The sequence below is a fragment of the Aptenodytes forsteri genome, unplaced genomic scaffold, assembly GCF_000699145.1.
Source record: "Aptenodytes forsteri isolate BGI_AS27 unplaced genomic scaffold, ASM69914v1 Scaffold155, whole genome shotgun sequence".
In the NCBI taxonomy this organism is placed as follows: domain Eukaryota; kingdom Metazoa; phylum Chordata; class Aves; order Sphenisciformes; family Spheniscidae; genus Aptenodytes; species Aptenodytes forsteri.
In genome coordinates this window covers 8,266,108-8,287,794 of record NW_008794446.1, presented here as the reverse complement: position 1 = coordinate 8,287,794, position 21,687 = coordinate 8,266,108, and the positions used below count along the sequence as shown (strand labels likewise).

General features: G+C 39.9%; 1 protein-coding gene across 1 annotated transcript in view; it reads right to left on the bottom strand.

Moving 5' to 3' along the window:
- ATP8A2 (ATPase phospholipid transporting 8A2) overlaps window positions 1-21,687 on the bottom strand; it is a 294,058-nt gene that overhangs the window by 250,321 nt on the left and 22,050 nt on the right. The window contains exons 7-17 of the mRNA XM_019474848.1: window positions 20,420-20,489; window positions 18,854-18,981; window positions 17,694-17,805; window positions 16,894-17,059; window positions 14,384-14,511; window positions 13,099-13,176; window positions 10,872-10,960; window positions 10,064-10,108; window positions 9,412-9,487; window positions 1,849-1,954; window positions 407-489 (exon numbers count right to left, since the gene is read on the bottom strand). Coding sequence (XP_019330393.1) covers window positions 407-489; window positions 1,849-1,954; window positions 9,412-9,487; window positions 10,064-10,108; window positions 10,872-10,960; window positions 13,099-13,176; window positions 14,384-14,511; window positions 16,894-17,059; window positions 17,694-17,805; window positions 18,854-18,981; window positions 20,420-20,489 — 1,081 coding nt within the window. The remainder of the gene's footprint in view (window positions 1-406; window positions 490-1,848; window positions 1,955-9,411; window positions 9,488-10,063; window positions 10,109-10,871; window positions 10,961-13,098; window positions 13,177-14,383; window positions 14,512-16,893; window positions 17,060-17,693; window positions 17,806-18,853; window positions 18,982-20,419; window positions 20,490-21,687) is intronic.

The window sequence follows — 21,687 nt, the reverse complement described above, 5'->3', positions numbered from 1 at the left end:
ATCTTCTACAGAAGATCTTACTCAGAAGAAAAATTTCATTTTAATACAAGAAATCAAACATTTAGAAGTACAGTAACCACTAAACATAATAGTTAGAAAATCTCCCAGGCACGTGAATTTCATTCTGACATGCTCATCTGTGCTTCCCAGACAAGGAAAATATTCTTCAGGCACAACTGCTGTCATTTCCCATACAAGCTTGCAACTTCCTATTGCCCATGCCACAGAGAAGGGCAGAGGACTTTGCATCTACAAAAGAGATTAAAACAACTTTTCCCAGTCTGCAAAAGCCTTTTGCATGTAGCATCCTAAAGGCCCTGTAAAGGGGAACTCACAAGAACCACACAGGAGACATTTATGCTCTGCATGAGCTTGGCAGTCTGTGCCATGCACATCTACTACTTACCGCATCAATGATAACCGAATGCGGAGTCCGTCCTGTGAAGACATAACCAAGTTTTTTTGCTCCTTTCACTAATGCCCCTTCATCTGCCAATACAAGAAAAGCTTAGATTTAATCTGGCATGTAGAAGAGGCCTGTAAAGCCCATATTTAAATACGCCACAATGCCAAAACGCAGAAGCCCCCTTTCCCCATGTACTCCCACATCTGTAGGGCTGCTAGAGTAGCTCTGCACACACTTCCACAAGAACATTCATATTTTAGTCCTACAAAGGCCATGTAATACCAACTACACAAACTTCATACTCAATCTGTATAAAACATCCTGTAACTACTGAAGCATTAAACTCAGTTGTTGTGGAGGAGTCATACTTTTCTACATTAAAGAGGGGAAATACCTGTTCCGAAAGCAAGATCAAAGCTGTGTTACTGTAAATTCCTACAACATGCATTTAATCCATTTCCCGCTGTAAAGGCACTAAGTTCAGGTGCTATAGAAATACGTACAGCATTGTCTTCTGGAGACTGAACTGGGCAGTGTCATTAAGAGCTCAAATAAGCAAGCTGAAACCAGAACCAACACTTCTACCCCTACTATGTAGTTATACAGCCTCATTAAGGAGCAAGTGGTATTAAGTACAACCACCGTACAAGTGAATTTAGTGCCCAGCTCAAGCAACCCTAATGTCTCTACAGCTCCCTTGGTCTTCTCACAGTTCATCAACACTGCGACTAGAGCTGCCTTACACAGGCTGTTCACCTGACTCTTCAGGTGACACTTAAGACAAATAGAAATGCTGCTGCTTTATCACTCAATACATCACTACAACTGTAGAAACACCCTCAGAAATGGAGATAAATTTGATGGGGAGTAGGGCCCTACTGTTCTGCATTTTGGCCCTGCCTACCTCTTTCAGTACCACTGTGGTGCCTGAAAGAAGGAAGAAATGGGTGAAGGGTAGGCCCAAATATGGCAAAGACTCTGCTCTTTGTTATATCATGTCATGTATCAGCATCTTCTATCTGCATAAAGCAACATGGGAAGCTACTAGATCAAGACAAACAGTTTGCACTCATGCCAAATAGAGCAAGTAACTGTTCATGCAGAAACAAACCAGTACTTCCATACATCAGCTCTATGTAGGGAAGACAAGTCACTGGAGGTTTTACTGTTGCTTTTCACCTCTGCAGAAAGAGGCCAGAGTAGAAGGTCTCATGAGAGCAGAAGGGATCATAAGCCTAGCTCAGCTCTACAGAAACATCATGGACTTGGCAGTTCTATATGAGGTATTCAAAAGCAGTGTGCGCTGGTGACAGAAGATGCCAGATCTATTGCTAGCATCATGGAGGACAGCTTGCTTTTAAAATCAATGACCTTTTCAGAAATTTCTGGACTTTCCCTTCTACTTTACTCCCTCACTCCCCAAAGAGACAGCAACAACCAACCTGGAGAGGAGGCCTGGTAGATTATTGTATTTCCTTGTCTCTCAGGAACAACAGTATGACACACGGCCAGCAGAGTGAGGAACTCCTGTATGTGCACAGCTGTGGGCTAGACAGGACATCAGAAGAGTCAGGTTTAGTATTACACACAAACTGAGAGGCAGCTGTTCACTAACCTGAGAAGACCTCTTAGATACCACAGACAAAAAAAAAATTGTTCTCCATTTATAGTAGTCACCTTGGTCCCAGAACATCAACACAACAGAGTTAAGGGCCAGCATTAATGAACTAAAGTGCTAATGATAAAGAACTCACTTAAGTTGCAGAGAGCTGGGAAGCCAGAATATTCCCCCACCTCCCCAAATATGAAAGCATTAGTTTTTTTTAGCAGCCCAAGCTTCATATAGGCAAAGATGCCACAAGATGCTGATGATAATCAAGCAACAGGAAATACTACTTAGGTAGCTTCCACAATAGCTGTCAATAGATTGACAGTAACCACACCAGAATTAAACCCATTGCAACTGCACACTTAGTGACGAATATCCAAAGCTGACAGCAGCTGATTAGCCAGTAGAAGGCAGCATCATGTGCTCTTCCCACAGGAATACATCATCCAGCCAAGCAGAAACTTGATCAGTGGTCCCTACACATTCAGCATCATGAGAAGACACAATATAAAACATTGTTCACAGACTGCATAGTCACCAGCCATCCTGAAGCACTTAAAGACACCAGGTCTACAACTCAGTGAAAATGCTATGGCATTTAAATCACAGGCCTCTAATCAGCAAATTCTGGCAACTGTAGCTATAGTGACTTGAAATGGAGTCCCCCATCCCATTCTTCCCTCTTTTCCACCCCTGCCTGTGGCACAGCATTTCCAGTCTCACAGCTGTCAGGAATGGCACTCAGCTGCCCAGCTCACAACCTGCCATACTAACTTCATCCACAGTTTACACAGATCTTTAAGAGGCTTGGCTGAAACAGCTGAAGTGAACACACATTCCCTTTCACCAACTCTACTATATCCGTAACATCCACAGCTGGTAGCATCAAAATCTTATGTCACAGCAGCTGTTTGCTCAGTGACCAAGTCAGACATGAACTTAGCAGTTCTACCTTTGCAGAAAGCCTTAGTTGACTTTGTGAACTCTTGCAGAATTTTTGCATATGAAAATATCTAGTTTCCAAACTTTCATTAGCATAGCATATTTTTATATATACTCTGTCTTAACAGACACTACAAAATCAAGAGCATTCCAAGAGCTGTTAGCACAAGGTCAGGCCAAGACCCCACTATTGCAATATAAAACCAAGATCAGATAGAGAAGAATCCTACAAGATTTAGTAAAACGGGATCCAGGTTTTTTTAAACAGTTAAAAGATGCTTCTACATCATTTACTATGCTAGCGTACACCACAATGTTCAAATGAAACTTTTTCAAGTAAGAACTACATTCCATCAAAAATCCTCTGATGTGAGAAACTTGTATTACATGTATTTTACTAAGAGTATATGCAGTACTGCTATCTGAAATGCAGCACACAGTTATTTTATAAAATCCTTTAATCACATAGAACTATTGACATTAAAGACTCCTCCATTTCCCACTTAGAGGGGCACTTAAAATACAACTTCTCACAGTTAGGCCAGCAGCATTCACAACTGGCTCTCAGACATGCTAATGCTTCTCTCCCCAAGCCAAGCTATGTGACAAAAATAAAAAGAAAGTTCTGCTCTCTCTCAGGTCCTGTTTCAGGGACAAGACCAAGAATAGGGAAAAACTGTTGTGTTTTTGTTTGTTTTTTCAATATGGTGCACATAGCCTACATACTTGTACAACACAAAGATGCACTGGCAATAGCAAGGTTTAATTAGTAGGAAGTAAATTACTAAGAAAGCCACAAAATATCAGCTGGCAAATGTTGTGTTAACATGCATAAACAAAAAGTAAGCATATCAGAAAAAAGTGTAATAAAAAGACTGCAGATCCAATACTTATATTCTTGTTTTACTTCGTGTATGTTGTCATGAATATTTTAATTAATAACTGTTTCACACAGGACCTTTATCTTTGTATACCGAAACTTCTGAATTGTATGGTCACAAGCCACTAAAATAACAACAGTTGTAGCTTTTGACATGCTGGAGTGCAGAGGCTGTGTTCAAGAAAATGAACAGATGGAATATAATTAGAGTAGTGTGTGAAATGTTAAGTCCACAGCAAATTACTGGTCAGGAGGTTACTGCTGCTCCATTATTTCCAGTGAAAGTAATGAAAGTTTTATCTCCATTTCAAAATGCATAGCCTGCCAGATTCTCATTTCAGCATCCATTGCTGCAGACCTTTGATGTCCTTCTTACACGTATATCACCCAGCCCCTTACACACTTTCATAGTATGCGTTCTATCAGCTGGAAACAACCTGTCTCCGGTAATGTCATAGATTTTAATCCTTCCTATGTATATATTTCTGCTTTCAAGCCAGCAATGTAATTTGTTGCTGTCTTGGTATTTTCACAGTTCACAATGTATTACATGGCAATCTTCCAATACTATAGCAACAGATCACCAGAGGCCCAGCTTATCATGTCAGCTCCTCCACTCAGCTGTCATTTGTTTCCTTTCTATATTGTTCCAACACTTGACACAATATTTGTTGCACTGGCATGAATCAGGATAGAGCATTCAAATTCCTACTTCAGAGCTGTGAACAGAAAACTTAATAGCTTCTGTGGTGATCCCTTGCACCGTGCCAAGTTTAAGCCCAGAATAAGACAGAAGTCCCACAGGTTAACAGATTCTGCTTTATTACTTATTTTCCTCTATTAAAGCAAGCCTCTGCCATTTTAGTACTCAAATTCTTACTGATGGTCTCTAAGACATTCCTTGCCTGCTCATTTGTTAAGCTCAGCTCGATTTCTTCCCACCCCATTTTTTCCTTCTCTATCTGTAGCAGGAACAAAGTTTGCATATTTTAGTATTTTGTTCATTTGTCTACAGGCAGCTCTCATTTTGAGTGCCTTCTCCCCCCATTTTTCTCCCTATGTGCCAACAGCTCTGGGTGAAAGCTATTGCTTCTCTTTCTCTATGTCTTTTCCAAAGATCCATGGAACACCTGGTATACAACCACCTACGCCAGCAACATACCTTGCTGGCTGAACTTACTTTGCACACTGCCCCTACAAGCTGAGAACTACAGACACATTGAGACATAGTCTCATATTTCTGGAAGCAGTCTCTGGATTGTTATTGACAAAGCATTATCTACACTGAAAGCAAAGTTTCCCTATCTAGAAGGCACAGCATTATCCGTTATCAAGCAGGTCATAGACCAGTGGTCAGGAAGCTGTATCATAAGTTTTCATCCCTTTGTGTTCTCCCTTATTCAGAGGGAACAAAACATTGAGGTGAAACCTGGTCTTTTGGGGAGCAAACCGTACTCTGCAGAGCTACGTATCTGCACATTTGTCACACATGTCCTTATCCGGGCCTCTTCACTCTGAAGACAGCAACTGCTTTATTCTAGCCAACTGTTCACAGCCTGATAAAATTACAAGGAAGTTGCATGTGAAGTTAAAGATACTTATTCGTCTCTCCTTTTACTTGCAGCAGTATCAGATCAGTGCCTCCACTCACAATATTTCCAGATGAGCAGGACTGACAGGTTTTTGAGCAAATGGCCTAGAAATGGCCAATGGGATATTAACGCACAGTCTAACAACTTGAGCTTACTACTTTGTGTAAGTGTGGCACATTCTGCCAAGGATAGCCAGTAAAATACTTAATCCATTTCATTACCAGGGAGAATTATGACTCACTGTCTTAAAGATGTGAGCTTCCTACTGTTTTGTTCATTAAAACACCTGGAGAACAGTGTGAGGATCCAGCCATGTTGGGCATCTCTAGAACAGTGAAGCTGGTAAGGCTGGAGGGGATCGGGATATTTCAGGCACAGACCCAAAGAACACTAACTCTATTGAAATTCAAATGCTGGTTAAATGCAAGTTTATCTTGTACAAAGCCACCAAAATATGACCTATAATTAAAGATACTGCCTTGTACTTGAACAAAAGAAAAGTACCGAAGTCCCATGCACAGTAAGGGCAAAAGCAGAAGAGTGAAAAATATTTCTCACCAAGCTATAACAACTGAATTGTCAAGCTGTAAAACAATACGTTTGGACAGTTTTCAGGCAACAGTTACTTTCTGAACTAAAGCCTCCCAGATGTTCTCACCACCTGAATGTATTTTCCCCCTACTGTATTTTAAATTCCAGTTTTTCATTCCAGAAGTGATATGCTTTTGTTGTTCTGGTTTCCTAAGGAATTAATAATCAGCTGACGATAGCAGTCATTTCAAAGCCTGATGGGATAAAAGCCTCAGTTCCCACACACTTCACGAAAATAAGCAGACATGTTGGAGAGATCTAAACGAACGCTTTCACTGAGGTAAAGGCTCAACACGAGCACAACAGTTATCTGTTCTGCCTGGCCAGCTGCTTAACTAGTCATCACACATACTCACTGAATCAATTCATGCATCTGCAGCTATACCATGTGCTTGCTGCTTCTTACCCAAATGGTAATTTGCAAGCCACAGAAGAGTTTATATGTGGATTGCAATTAGTCGAGGAAGTTTGGAGAGAGTCCAGGGAGATAGAGAAGCCTAGGATAAGGATCCAAGTTTATTAGTTCTTTCACTTCTTGACCTCCTTCCCTGCACTCCTATCAGGGTAAAAAATAACCCTACACCAAACAGGCTTGCATCTCCATGATGAGTTTATTCACAGCACATGTGCAACTCACAAACACCAAGGTAAAGACCATCTAGCATATTCTCCAAACTTTCTTTTAAGTTTTTGGAAGTAACTGATCTTTTCTTATTCTAGTAAGAGTTTATGCCATTTTCCCTATAGAAACAAGTGAGCACCATACTCTTGGCACTGCTGCACAGTTCATCCAACAGAAGCTGTTACAAAGAAAAAGCATAGGCAGACAAACCTAGGTACTTTCTTCCACATTAAAATCCCAGAGAAGCCAAGAGAAACCTCCACATGTTTTCAAGACAAGTTATTTTTCCTTGGAACACTTCCTGCAGGGCTATAATTCTTTGGCTGTTACTCAAGAGTGGACTTAGCCATCAGTCAGTCTTTACACACCAGTGGCCCAGAAGAGCTATGAAATTTAGAGGTGATGCAGGATGCTAAAAATCTTCCCAGCAGATGGATGACAGTCTCATGAGGGCAAGTACATAATTTTTTATTTTCAACCTGGAAAGAAAATTACTTGGCACTGAGACAGCTCTAAACTAATACTTGTGACTGGATTGAAAAAAAAAATCTTCAAGACCAGAGCAATGAGCACTTGAGTGTTTGTGAGAGATAGCACATTGACAACTTCATCTACAAAAGGGCAAAAGTTTAAGGAGAATTCATTGCCCAGCTGAGTACAGCACCATCAGACCCCACAAGGCAGCTTGTGCTAGAACACTTCGGTTTTATCACCTCAGTTCACTAAACGAGTAGAGATTGTCAGACATCTGTAAGTGGCATCTGCAGCTATCTACTACCTATGAAAACTAAGACACTAAGGAGTTTTAGGTAGAAGGAAGTAGTTTATGCGCCTTAACAGGTGACCTAATGCAAAAAGCTAATGGGCTAGAAACAGGCAACTCTTCCCTCTCCCACTGTCCTGTAATCCAGCCCTCATCTCACTGATGCAGTTTGACAAATGGATCTGAACTTCCTAAGCCAACTGTCACATGTAGTCCTTGCATTCTTGTGTCTTGTGCTAAATCACCACTTGTCAGTGGGTGGCATCCATCCCCCTAGTACAGTCAGGCTCCAAAAGATATCTTTGGCCTACACAAGGTACACCTTAAGTCTTATCAGCCAGAAGTTTCCCTACTGATTGAGGGCTGAGTTCACACTGTGTGCTCAGCCCAATAGTCATCTGTGCAATGACAACAGTATTTATGTGTTCAAGTTGCCAGCCAAAAGGAAACGATGCATAAGGGTTCAGCATGTAAAGAACAAAGACTTCTATCTGAGCTGTCTAGACCAAGTGACACCTAAGGAAGCTACCAAAACCCTTTATTTGCCTGCTACAACAGCAAATATTCCTTCTATCTCCCAAAGTGAAAGCTCTACCCAGAGAAGATCAAAGAATTAGAGATATCTCAAAGTTGAGGAGCCATCTCAAGGCTAGATGAGAAACTCCATCTCACAGCCAATTTGATATATGTCCCTTCTGCTGAGTCTATTAAAATGTACCAAAGCACTTTTCTGTATAGATGCCTAAAGCAAGCCAGTGAGGAAGAGCTCAAAACACACTTTATCTGTACCCTGCACCTAAACCAGTAGCCTTCCATTCAGAATGAGTACCTGGAGTCAGCAACTGCCATAAACCATACTGTAGCCATATATAAACAAACAGAACACAAAAGAACAGGAGGCAACCCAAATCTTGGCTGCAAGTGATGCGCAGTGGGAAGTCCTTCCAGTGCAGATGATTACAAAAGCCACACAGGAAGCCAGTACTTTGTCCTGGCAGGGCCACCATCCTGAAGGTTAGAGCACCGGAGCCATCTTCAGGCTCTGTCACCCTGAGGAATATGTAGTGACATACAAAGTAATTAAATATTCCTTCAGGCATTTATACCATGTTGCATTTCAACTTCTTAAGTACTGTAAAGCAAAACAGAAAGCAAAGCTTTGCTGCACACACACAGTATGTGTGTGTACAACATACCGTAACTATATTTTAGATGCTCATACTAAACCAGCCCAGTTACAAAAGTTATACTGTTTAAGGAGAGCAATCAGCTAATTGAGTTTGTCATTTGAGTATGCGCTTGCCAATGCCCAGATCCCCTACTGTAATACAGCTTCTGCAGAATAGAAGGCTCATTTTTTTTTGCAAGTGACTTAAATTGTCTGGTGTCCAGTCAGACACTTCATAGCTGCATGATTTCCGAATAAGCAGTGAACTGACACTCTCCTAAGGACTAGGCCCCTTTAGGACACAACCAGTTAGGCTAAGACTACTAATCACTGTCTCAGGCTAAGCTTAAGCTTGCAATCAAGTCCCATCTCTTATATCCTTTATGCAATTGGAATTCCCAACATCTGCAGTATTTAGAGCAGGTCTCACACCAGACCCATCTTGCAATGCTCTGGATTACTGTTAAAAATGGTATTTTAACAGTACCGATGTTTGAACACTCTAAGTAGTTTTTCTTTTAAAGAATTACAATTTCTACCATCATTTGCTACAAGACACTATCTTCCATATACACTAGCATATAGGAAGCTGTTTTACAGCTAGCTGGTACCCCTACCTATGTCACTGTTTCTTTAATTCAGTAGCAAGACAAGTGGGCAGAAAGGGGTGGGGGGAGCTATTTTGTTTCCCTTTTCTCCACTCCATGCTTGCATCTGTGGTTGCATGACACACCCATAGAGCAGACCTGATCACACAAGTAGATTTGTTTAGCATTCAATTCCAGAGAGGCCTAGAATAGGGTGTTTAAGACACATGATATTTGGAGAGTAGACTTACATGGTCATTTTCAATGTTTTGCAGCAGTCTTGGGTCATCAAATTCACACGATTCACTGGTGGAAGGAGGTAGCTGGCTGCAGAGCAAGACAAGCATATTCAAACATAACAGTGGCAACATTTCCAATCTTACTACTTCATCTGTTTTATTGGGAAGCAAAGGAAAAACAAAGTAAGATTCCACTGTCCTTGAAAGTATTGTGAAAAGATCATGTGAGTAGTGTACCAAGTGCTGAAAATGAGCAATAATTTCTTCAGAACACCAGCAAGAAACCCAAAATGATTATGCGTGAAAGTGTATTTGAGAAGATTCAAGTGTCAACACACTTCCTAGGACAGATGTAGTAGAAGCAGCTTTTAAGTGTACTTGAAATATCAACGTATTTCAAGGTGACTTGCTTTTAAGATAGGTCAAAGATCAAAGTTCAATATCCCTAAGCTCCCTCTCTAGTCAGTCAGTTCTGCCTCAAGTTGATCACTGGACAATTTTAAGCTTCAGTACTCCAAATTAGTACCTGGAAGAAACTCTTCCACAGAACTGACTAGAAAAGAAGCATACAAGGAGAGAAAAGATGGCAATAAAGGAAACAGCAGCATATTGGAATAATTGATGTGCTGCTATACAGAACACAAACATCTTCAAATATATTTACCTGAAGTCTTCTGATGAACGTTCTCTTTCCAGCTCAGGAAAGTGACTGAGTGGTAGAAAGAGGAAAAAAGAACATTTATTCCATTTTGCAAACCAAAAAAATAGGTAGAAGGCGAAGATCAATGAGTCACCACACATACAAACATATGCTGGAACCACGGGTTCAGCTGTTCATACATTTTAACCAAGTTTTCTGCCTTTTGAAGTATCTAATTTAGCTACCATGAAACTCAAAGGCTAACTTGCACAGAGATCTTAAAACTACCCACTTAAAACTAAGCAAAGACAAAGATTTAGTATTCAAGACTCAAAAGGCCAAGTGGTATGAAACACTGGCATGACTCAAAGGGATCCTTTTGACAGAAACATAACAAAACCAGTAAGTGGGTATCCCTCCCGTGCAAGGAATATTTAACTCTACAACTACAATTACAGCTACATGGTTGTAATGAAATCCTGGTTCATCTGAAGTCACAAAAACATGACTGACAATTGCTACCCTTGGGCTACATCTTCTTCCCTCTAGAAAGGCCAGAAGTTATTTAACACTTCTGGTTTAGTTTAAATCATGATCAGATAAGTTAGGAAGCAAGTAATTATTTCTCTTTACTTCATGCAAACCTGGGGAGTACTTTACATTTCATAATTTGTGTTGCAGGACATGCAACTGAAAGCTATTAACTGAGACCACAAAATATACTAAAATACAAGTTGAAGAACAGAATGTTTTAATCCTGTTCTGATATAAAAGTATGTACCATCAATAAGCACATATTAAGCTACAGAGTTTCTAAAAAAGTCATACCTACCCATATGTCACTCCAGCAATACTACATTTCTTAAAGTTCATGATATTGCATGTTAGAGTACCTGTTTTATCAGAAAACAGGTATTTTACCTGGAAGAAAAAAGAAGTCTAATTTTCAACTTGCAAAGTAACAAAACTCGAAGTGGAAAACAGGTTAAGTATCAGGAAAATTCTGGGAGACATATGGCTCAAATGTCATAGTATTGGCCAATGCAGGCTTATTACAGCTTGGTTTGTCTTACCAAAGCTACAGGAAAAGAACCAGGAAAGTTATATAATGGCATTATTTCTTCTTTATCTCTAAATGCAGCAAGGCCCAAATAGTAGATATCAATTGCCAAGGCTCCAGTGTGGTCAATACAGATGTACTTGCTTGTACTAGTTGAACATTCACCAAATCTTTCAACTGTCCTAATGTCAAACAGCAAGACTGGAAATTAAAACAAAGACTCTTAAGATCGTTGAAGAATCATTAGAACTTAACACACTGAAGAAATTGTGTTCCAAAGATCACCAGGAATTTGCTTGGGTTTTTTTCCCCATAAACAGTATTGTGCAAGGAATATCCTAGAGTAAGTCCAAGTAGTATTCTGCAGGCAAACTGCTTTTTCTGGTATCCAGTCATGAGCAGTCCTGAAGTGCAAGACACAGCCACAGTCAGCACTGCCCCTAATAATTCCTTAATGGAAACGAGTGACTTTCAGCTAGAACTTGGAGACAACACCAACACAGCAACACGACTTCTTGGAGCATTAGCAGATTCAAGACTCCCACCTTCAGCAGGCCACAACAGACCAAAGTTAACTGCAAGCTAAATTCCACACTGTTTTACCTCTGCACCAGGTAAGATTTTAAACCAGCAACAGGTAGGAAGGGATGGTGCTAAGAGAGGAGTTAGCCAATTTAAAGACCAGAATATTTTGCCTAGAGTTGCAAATATTGAGGAAAAGCTATTCGCAATTCAGTTACAAGACAGTGCACTACACTACTAGTTAAGTGATCCTTTAGCTGTGCACTACACTGCTGCTGAATACAGCATTGACCTCTAACTTGCACAGGCTCTGTTTCCAAACTGGGTACCCAAACAGCTGAGGAACTTCAAGTCATTAATAATTTTAGCATATAACAAAATTTTAAAATGCACCTGTGAACAATTCAATTAGTGAATCAAAAAAATTCAGTCTAGTTACATGGAATCACTAGTAAGCCATTTCTAAAAAAACATGTGGGCCAACAATATACATTATGCCACATAATATAGTTTACTTTGGACAAAAACACTACCATAATTTGGAGGTTGATAACTTCACATCAAAGCAATCTAAATATAAACAAAATTTTAACAATCCTAAGGAAAAGGCCAATCGGATTAAGCAGGAAGAATATTGACTACCACCCTGCTGAGCAGCACACAATAATTATGTATTTTACATAGAATCATAGAATAGTTTGGGTTGGAAGGGACCTCTAAAGGTCATCTAGTCCAACCCCCCTGCCGTGGGCAGGGACATATATAAACATTGTCTCCAACGCTAAGTTCACACAAATTATGAAGTTCACGTGGTTCAGTTACACACCTATGACTTTGGTGGTCAAGGAAAAAAGTTGGGATTTCTCAATAGCACTACAAAATTCCAATGGCAAAGTTGCGTTTTCCAGTAGCCTTATTTTGGGAAGCCCTTCCATTTTGAAAACTCTCATTTGCAGGATTTATAACAAATACCTTACAACAAGTACAAGTTAATATACAGTTATCTTTATCTGAAAGGAAAATGGAAATGCTTGAAGGAACACAATCTAAATTAGGAATAGAACTGCATTTTTTTGACTTGCATTTCCTGTGAGATAGTCAGAAACAAGAACTAAGAACACAAGCTGAGGCTATTGGCTGGCTCTTCAGCCAAGCTTAATCCCATACATTCTGTTCCAGTATAGACAGTCACAACCATAGAGCATCTCTTCAACACCCTTGAGGAGAAAAGTCAGTTTAGAGTGAATATAAGAAATAAAGATTCAATTCCCAGGCTTAAAACTGCCTATATGACCTCAAATTTAATCCTGTGATCTCATTATTTTACTCATAAGACTTGGACTAATGAAAGTAAAGATGTCCCATTAACCTGAGCGACAGAACAACAGAATAAAGCAGATTTGTACAGCATGCTCTCATACCTTCTATCTTCCCAGAACATATCACAAACACGACACTTAAGAAAGTGTTGTCTTACCTGCCCAAGTTCCTCATTAAGGTTTGAGGTTCTGGCCATTGCAGGCGTATCTGTTTCAGGATAATACATATCTATGTCCTGAAATGAGAGCAAAATTAGACCTATGCTATGCAAATTAAACACAGGAGTCTCCAGCCTTCCTTTTAGTCAGCTCCAACTTGGCTTGATTGACTTAACTCCATTGGTGGAGGTTCTGAAGGCTTGACACACTAACAGCATCCCAGGCTGAACAGGGGTGCCTCCTTTCCAAAGTACACCACCATACTACATGTACATGAGAAAAGCCAGATTCAATTACAGGGAATTATCATTTTCTTCACTGCAGCTCTAGTTTAAGAATTTAGTACAGTAGGAAGACATTCTAACAGGCATTAGCCATGCTAATAATAGGTCTTCAGTTACAACAATGTAATTTACTCTAGCCACATCTATGAATGAAGAGACAATTTAAGTGACTGAAATCAACTCCTGTTACTACATTTAATTGGGAGGGTAAACAAAACAGCTGCTACATGAACCAAAGCAATTTCTCAGATAACCTAGTCAAGCATCTCCAATACATTATAAGCAGCTCAGAGAACAGACATGTTAGACCTTATTTACTTGTATTTTAGAGGAACCACTACAACTTTACTGAAAGTCCAAGGATTAATGTATACCAAGACAAGGTATTCCTCTTAGTTTTGTTCAGCTTAAGAGACATCACTACAGTATTTTTGGTCCACAACTGAAGAGAAACACACTTTGAAGTCAAAGCTTGCCGGAACAGAGGGATCACTGTTTTGTTGCATAAGGTACCACCAACTCGTCTCCTTACAGAAATACTTGATTCATGCCAGAGCTGACCTTAAGGCCAGCCTCAGGATTTAACAAAAAAACCCCACCCATCCCCTCCACACACACCCTCCTAACAAGTCTAGTCTTTCCCTCTGCTGTGGCTGAGAGAGGCTAAGGTACTGAAGAGTTTTCAAAAGATATTAACTGAACATGAATCAACTGAGAGACCTCCTTCAACCAAAAGAGCTGAGCCTTCCTTCTCATCCTGAAAGCCTAAAATATACAAGAGTGATCATTTGCACAGGGGATCCTCCTACAACTAAATCTTTTAATTTCCTGTGGAACACAGACCCAATACAGAATAAATCCTCTGAACTTTTCCCTGCCTTTCCCAGAAGTTGCATCAGAAAATTCATTGGAAAATCTGGTGAAGATTTCAGGGTGGGGTTTGGTTTTTTTAATGTCACTCTCCAAAACTGACATTAATACATTTATTCTTGTTACTTACCCAATTTATAAAAAGAGCCTGAGTAAACTTGACAACTTCCAATGTCACCAGAAGACTGATTGGAATAAGGTTGTTGTACAAGATTATAAATGTCAGCAGATTGTATCCAAAGTTGACAGACAGCATTTCTGTGGACCAAAAGACATAAGACATCAACAGACAGAAGGCAGAAGTCCGAGTGGTACAGTATACAGGCAGTCATCTTTCTGCAGTTGGCCTGATCAGATTTAGCAGTGCTAAAATAATCAGCAAGTGTGCTGAGGCCTAGTATAAGGGCCTTAATATTGATTTCAACAGTACGTATATAAAACACCCACAGAACACATGCCTGGATACACAGCATATTATGCCAGGTGAAGAAGGGCAAGATTGGTGAGGCTATATATTAGAGAACAGAACATTTTCTGAACAATTTTTGCTAGACAGATGGTGAGAAATGATATTCCACACTATAACCCAAATTTAGAGATTTATCTGATGTGTCAACTGCCCCAATTAAGAGCCACCAATATCCCTAGTAACATAACTTCACCTTTCAGAAAGTGCCTACTTGTCTCAGCGGAGTTAGAAAGCAAAAAATAAAGACTAAAATTTGTTCTAAAATCTGCCAGCATTGGCCGAATTGAGAAGTTACTCACACTAAAAAAATCTAAGAGAACAAGTTGACTGTTAAACAGACACCTAGTAAATGAACTAAGGCATCCTGCTTAGGCAGAAGAGCTGTTAAGGGTGACAACATGTGCCAAGTTGCCCAAATTAATCCACCAGCACAACTGGTCCTAAAGGGAAGGTGAAGCATTTATAGATAGCAGGCAGGAATGGACAAGGCTCAGCAGACACAGGATGAAGGCTCCTGTTCATGGTGCCGCCCACAGCCTCTCTTTACATCCAAAGTCTCTGCATTTGCCTGTTCTTCACTTTCCTTGAAGCTTAGGGAGGCATTTCAGTCACAGAGCACCCAGCACATTGGGGTCACAGCCCACAACTAAGGGGTTTTCAGTGTTACAAGTAAGTCAGTAAGAAGGCAGGGGAGCAAACTGGGAGGAGATAGAAGCCAGAGAAAGTTGCTGAAGCCTAATGAAGATCAGAGCAAGACTTGAAATTTGGACCCAGGCACCTCCAAGTGTGAGCACACATGAATTCCATATCTTTGATCAGTTTACAGAAAGAGTAGAAGCACCCTTGATGTTGGAAAAGGTTTTTCCCAATAAAATCTTTATAGAAATTAGACATTTAACAAAAATTTAACATCTACCTGCCTAGCCTGAAAAAGTGTCTTTCCCATGTGTGGCAGTTACAGAAGTGATAGAAATTGTGTATTCAATTTACAAAAGAGCATCTATACAGACTACTATGTCATCCTAGTTTATTACAGGTTGCACCTGTTTTATATTAGCACAAGTTCAAGAGCTTGTTCCATTAATCTTTTCCAATATTACTTCCCATCATTGGAAGGCACAAATTTAAACTGCCTCATTAAAAAGCAAAGAGGAGGGAAGAAACTTTGAAAGTTGCCGATACTGCTACTAAAAGACATTACAACTACCAAAAGCCAGCGTCCAGTGAGACACTTCCATGCTCTTCCTATATGAATTTTTTTTCATTATGTCACAATTGCAGTTCCTAAACTGCAGACGACACCCTTTGCCATCTGTTTCACAATCACCAGCACAAAGACCACTTGCAGTTTGTGAGAATTGTTTTCAGGTCTGCATCTCAAGATGTTTGTAACAACACATTTTATAGCTAGCTAATGTAAACCCCTCAAGTCAGAAGTCTACTGGAGAGCAATTTATTTAATCCTTAAGTGTTTGCATACGGCCCATCTTTATCTGAACTAATAAATTCAAGGAGTATGAATGAAATCAAATAAAAACCCTTAATAAGCATACTAAGAGATCAGTTCTCATTACAAAATAATAGTCAGAAGCAAAAACAACTCAAACATTATCCAATAAATACAAAATCATAACATTTGGCATTTAACAGTTTTCTCTACAACGAGAGCAGATCAGCGTTTCTGACTGAAAAAAACAGCTAGAGAAATCCTTTGCTTCTGTACCCAAGCATAAAAGTTGAAGTCAGTATCAGACTGGTACCTGCTATCCTGCAGTCAGGTACAGTCAGACATGATACATAAGGCAGCAGTACATGACCTGCTCTAAAAACAAATTTGTGCATGGCACCTCCACAGACCTGAAAGAACTTGAACACCAAACATCCAAGAATAACTCTGGCCCCTCTTCTGTTTCTTCCCTGCTCCCTGGGTGGTAGCCCAGTGATATTTACCTAACCTTTAGAAGGTTTTATTAACAGAAGCCTCACCAGCAAGTTCACTTATGCCAGCCCATCCTCATAAAAAAAAATATTGAGCAATCAAAAGTCAGCAACAGGCTCTGTTTCTTGTGTTTCTTTCTTTGTTTCTTATTTTACGTATTCATTTAGCAAAGCTAAGAGCCTGGCTGGCCCTACAGCCCAATACATTCCTAGCACACTGCCTGCATACTCACTGTTGGAGCCAAGGTACCAGACGACTTCGCCGTGTGTTCTGTTCCATAATAAGGCACCTACAGAACTCACAAGGGCCATCACCAGGAGAATACAGAACAAAACCAGGATCTGCATGTTGGTCACTTTCTCCACATTTGATCTCTTCAGAGGTGCTTTGGTTGAATTCTGAACAGCAGCAGAAAAAAAAGTGTCTGGCAATGGCTGATACAAGAGGGAATTGCGGAGGCAAACTCAGTCTTTATTTTTAGAGCCCATTATACTGTCAGCCAATACTCCTGACAACTCCAAAACCGACAGGAGATTGGAGTAAGAGAACCATTCAGTTCTAAAGACCTAGTATGCTCATCTCCTGTCTGTCCATCCCACTGACAGTCAGCAGAGGTGAGCAACACATACATGTTGCTGGTCTCTCCAAGCGCTCCCTGCCACTAAGGCAATACAGAGACTGTAGTCAACCTAATTATCTCCAAGTGCTAAAATTGTAGGTGGTCATTACCATCTCCTCAGCTGTTAAACCTCAGTTTTCAACATTGTCCAGCTACCAGATAAATTAAGATAAAATACAGTTAGCTTTGCTTACATATTGAAGTGTTTTGAGACAGATACCTCAATAAGTGTTTACACATGTGCACATGCAACCTCAAGGACAACAGTATCCTTGTAGTCCTCAAAGCCTCCAGGTCTTAAACAGCTACAATGAGTCAAATCATTTCATGAACTCATGTGAGAGACACATAGAACACAGGAAAGATGACCAACTTCTATCAGAACACACTCTAGATCTCCTTAAAAACTTTACCTGCATGAGTTTTGTATCATGTCCTGTATACACAACAATACCCAAGACCCATTGAGTGTTTCTCAGTTGTGCACCTCTTAGCAAGATCTGGTCAGGACCAACAGGAACTGGGCTGCAAAACAAGAAGTATGTATATCTTTCAATTCTTGATAGCACTTTAAGAAAATAATTCTCCTTTCAGCCTTACCCCCCCCCCCAAAAAAAAACAAAAAACAAAAAACCCAAACAAACCACAAAAGGAGGAAAGTAATATAATGAACTTACATTGTCCACACAACTCAAGAGAGCACTGAAACCTGTGTAAGTCTAATCCCTGCTAAAGCACAGTAGGGCAAAGGTGATACAAGGGAGTTGTTCTAGTTACCCAAAACTTAAGCTTATGTGGCAGCCATAAGCCTACTCTGCACTTTACCTTGGCTAATATGTTCTCTCACATCAAAGACAGAGAAGCATCACACTTGCAAACACACCATCCACTGCAAGCACACTATAACCTCACATATGCTGTTTAACAAACATTTTAGGAAAACTGTATTACCCATGTGATTTTCAAGTGGGATGGAAGTGATCTTCTATTCTTGCACCTGTCACTATTCAGCTGAGCTGCCCAAGGAATACAGTTTTTGTGCAGGAAAACAGGTACAGCAAGATGAAACCTGTATGTTCCTACTGATCTTTCAAATTCTATGAATTCAAGTACTAAAACTAAGTTCTTTTCTTCCAAGAGTTGCAACAGACCAAAGTCACACTGATAAAGACTCCAGATTCTAAGATAATTTTTCTCTATAGATCTGAACTTCGTGCAGCCTTTGGCTCTAGTTGGAAGACAAGGGTTTCCCATTTCCTCTGCGTACCTCCTGTAACAAGGCAGCCCTAAAAACCTCAGCTATTCCCCCACTCTTCCTTCTCTTCAGGTGTTACTTTTGATAACAAACACACTATGATTCCAAAGAAACCAACTCTCCCATAACAAGCAGAAGACTCCATAGGAAGACAGAACTATGTTATCTTATACTCGCCTGTGCTCTGATTGACAACTGTTAATTATTACCCTCCTCTTCCCCAGCAAAAACATGCATATGCTCAGTGTTGCAGACAACGCACACAGGAAACATTTTTCCTAACCAAATGAATTTATGGCTTCGTTGTCAAGTGAATACCTTTGACCATCTAAGCGCAAGTTTCCAGTGAAGTCGTAAAGATGACGGTTGGGTCCTTCACATTCTATCCTTCCAGATACTTTCATCAATTCTTCTCTTGACTGGAGACTCGCAGTTTGAGACAATCCCTGCAGAGACCAATCCAAAGGAGATTCTTGTCAAAAATGTTATTAGAAGGCAACCTAGGAAAATGGTGCTTTCTTCCAACATCTAAGATAGCCAATGTAATTAAATGCATGGAGGTTTTCTGTTGAGTTTGTTGGGGGGAAGGGGGGGCACGGTTTGGAGGACGGGGTTGGGGGTGGGGGTTTTTTGTTTTTGTTTTTAATGGGTATTCAATAACTCTTTCCTGCAACGAAGATTCATTATGGACACACAGGATCCTGCTTATATAGGATTGGTTTGAATCCCTCTACACAAGAGTTATATTACCTACATGATCTCTCTGTAACTAAGAGGAAAGTCCCATCCACAAAGCATGAAGTTGCTCATGTGCAGAAGGAAGTAGGAGACAAGCAGTATAAACAGGCCTAGCTTTACTCTGCAAGTATAGCTCCACTGATGTGTTACTGCTGCTAAATATAGTCACTCTTAAGTGTAGTCTCTCTTGGGTCACTGCAGCCATTATGCTCTGATCCTACTCAAGGTTAATTATCAACCCATCATGCAACTGTAACCTAACATATTGCTACTCCATCTGAGAGTACACATACAACACTCCATTGCTTTTCATCTGTCTATGAAAACCTCCACTTGGTTAAGTGATCCATTTAGTGTTTCTTTTGCCGGATTTTGACTGCAGCACTGCAAGCCAGAACAAGGTCTTAAAAGGCCCAACAACTTTTTTTTTTTGTTTGTTTTAAGCATGTGTCCTGAAGCAAATAAAATCTGACAGAACTCAAGATCTGATCTATTGGGCTGACCCAGAACAGTAAATCACATTTCTACAAAAGACAGTAAACAAGCAGCAAGTGTACAGCTTTTTAAAAACAAATAATCTGTATTTCAAAATCCTAATCCAAATTCTTTTTTTTGTAATGAAAGAGGGCAAAGATTCTGAACTATTCCTAAACACCATAATCAACAGTATTTCTTCAACAAAACTAGAAATATCCAAATAAGTTCTACTATTTACCACAAAGAGGGAACAAATTAACTTAAACATAAAAGGTCCTTTTGAGCACTCTGCAGAGGCAGAAGCAACGGACACATTGGCACTTGTGACAGCAGAAACTGCAGCTCTCATCACAAGCTCAGCTGCCTTTTTTTTTTTTAAATACAGCACTTCAGTTCCACTTACTGGACCGTCAGCAAAACACAGCCAAGGTCTGTTTGATTTGCCTTTGTAGGTTTATAATACTTCCTCCAGATTAGTTCCTTACACTTGCCCATGAAGCATTATTGCTTGGGTTTATCTGTTGAAAAGAAGGCTACAGCCACCTGGAAGGAGATACGCTTTTTTTTTAAAAAGAGTACTTGTATCTTTGTCATGCAAGCTAGACTCTGCTTTGTAGCTAATATTAGATACCTAAATGGAAAAAAAAGGTGAAATTTAGTTTGTTTTACCTGTCGTATTTTAAGATTCGTCTCCCCATCGAGATTAGCTGTTTCAATATAGCACATAGCTTGTGGTTCACTGTAAGGAGCATAAGATTTTCAATATTAAAACTCAGTACTTTTTGTATACTACTTTTGCACTAAAATGGTCCACAATACACTTCTTCAATACACTGCAGAAGACAAAAATCCATATTGGTAGTATATGACTATGAAAGAGCCAGCTGAAAGTACACATTTTACAGAGATGTCTTTGGATATGAACACTCTCATACAACAAATTCTAGAGAAAGACAAGTCTAAATCAGAAGGTTAATAAGAATTTAACAAGTTATGATAAACTTAGATGCCCAAAGTGGACTATTTTACATTGCAATCCATAAAATTGCTTCAGATTGCAAGAGCTATAGATAAAATACTAAGTATTGAACAGTGTAAAAAAGGGGATGTGCTTGGATGAAGAGGGTAGTGCTCTCTGCTATTGAGTTCCATCTATGAACCACGCACACAAAAGGTCATGGCCACAAGAACACCTTAAAGTTGAGGGACTTGTGGAGGTACATCTGAAGTCACTGCTAGTCAGTTTGGGTTTTTCTGAGATTCAGAAAAAAGGTACAATAAGATTGAAACTGAGGGCTGTGATCTGCATCTTCCAGAGATGCTTCTGCCCTTACCACTGGTGGGGGGGGACAGAATCTTCCTCACAGAACTGTGAATCTTCCATTAGTCAAGGTCTTATCTACATCTAACATGGAGGAGCTCTGCATAGGTAGCACCTGTGATAAGGAAGGGTACTTCTGTCATGGATCTCTTCCTGACATGCCCCTTAAGATTTAAAACCTCTGTATGGCACCACCAAAACTGTTTTTCCTAACTGCCTTCTCAGGCTGCTAAGGAATATCAGTTTTTCATCTGGACCCAAACATGTGCTTCTTCAGCATATCACTTTTCATACTCTTGAGATGTTGCTATTTCTTTTCCAAAGTAACCAATTGCTTTAACAGCAAGTGTACTTAAATCAGCGGAAAAGTCAGTAATAAAGGCTCTCTTAGGACAAAAATTGTTAAGAAACAGACAGGTACATTTTAACATAGTAAGAAGCTAGATTTTTGTCTCCAGAGAATTTTTCTTAAAAAAAAAAGTTCAGAGTCTGTTCTTTGTCTCCTCCTATACAGGCAACCTGCATCTGAACCCAAGAAAGCCCCAGATTAAGTCCAGTTTGATTCCAATTTTACTTCTGTCACAAACACCTTATCGACTACAACTGAAGTGGTTAA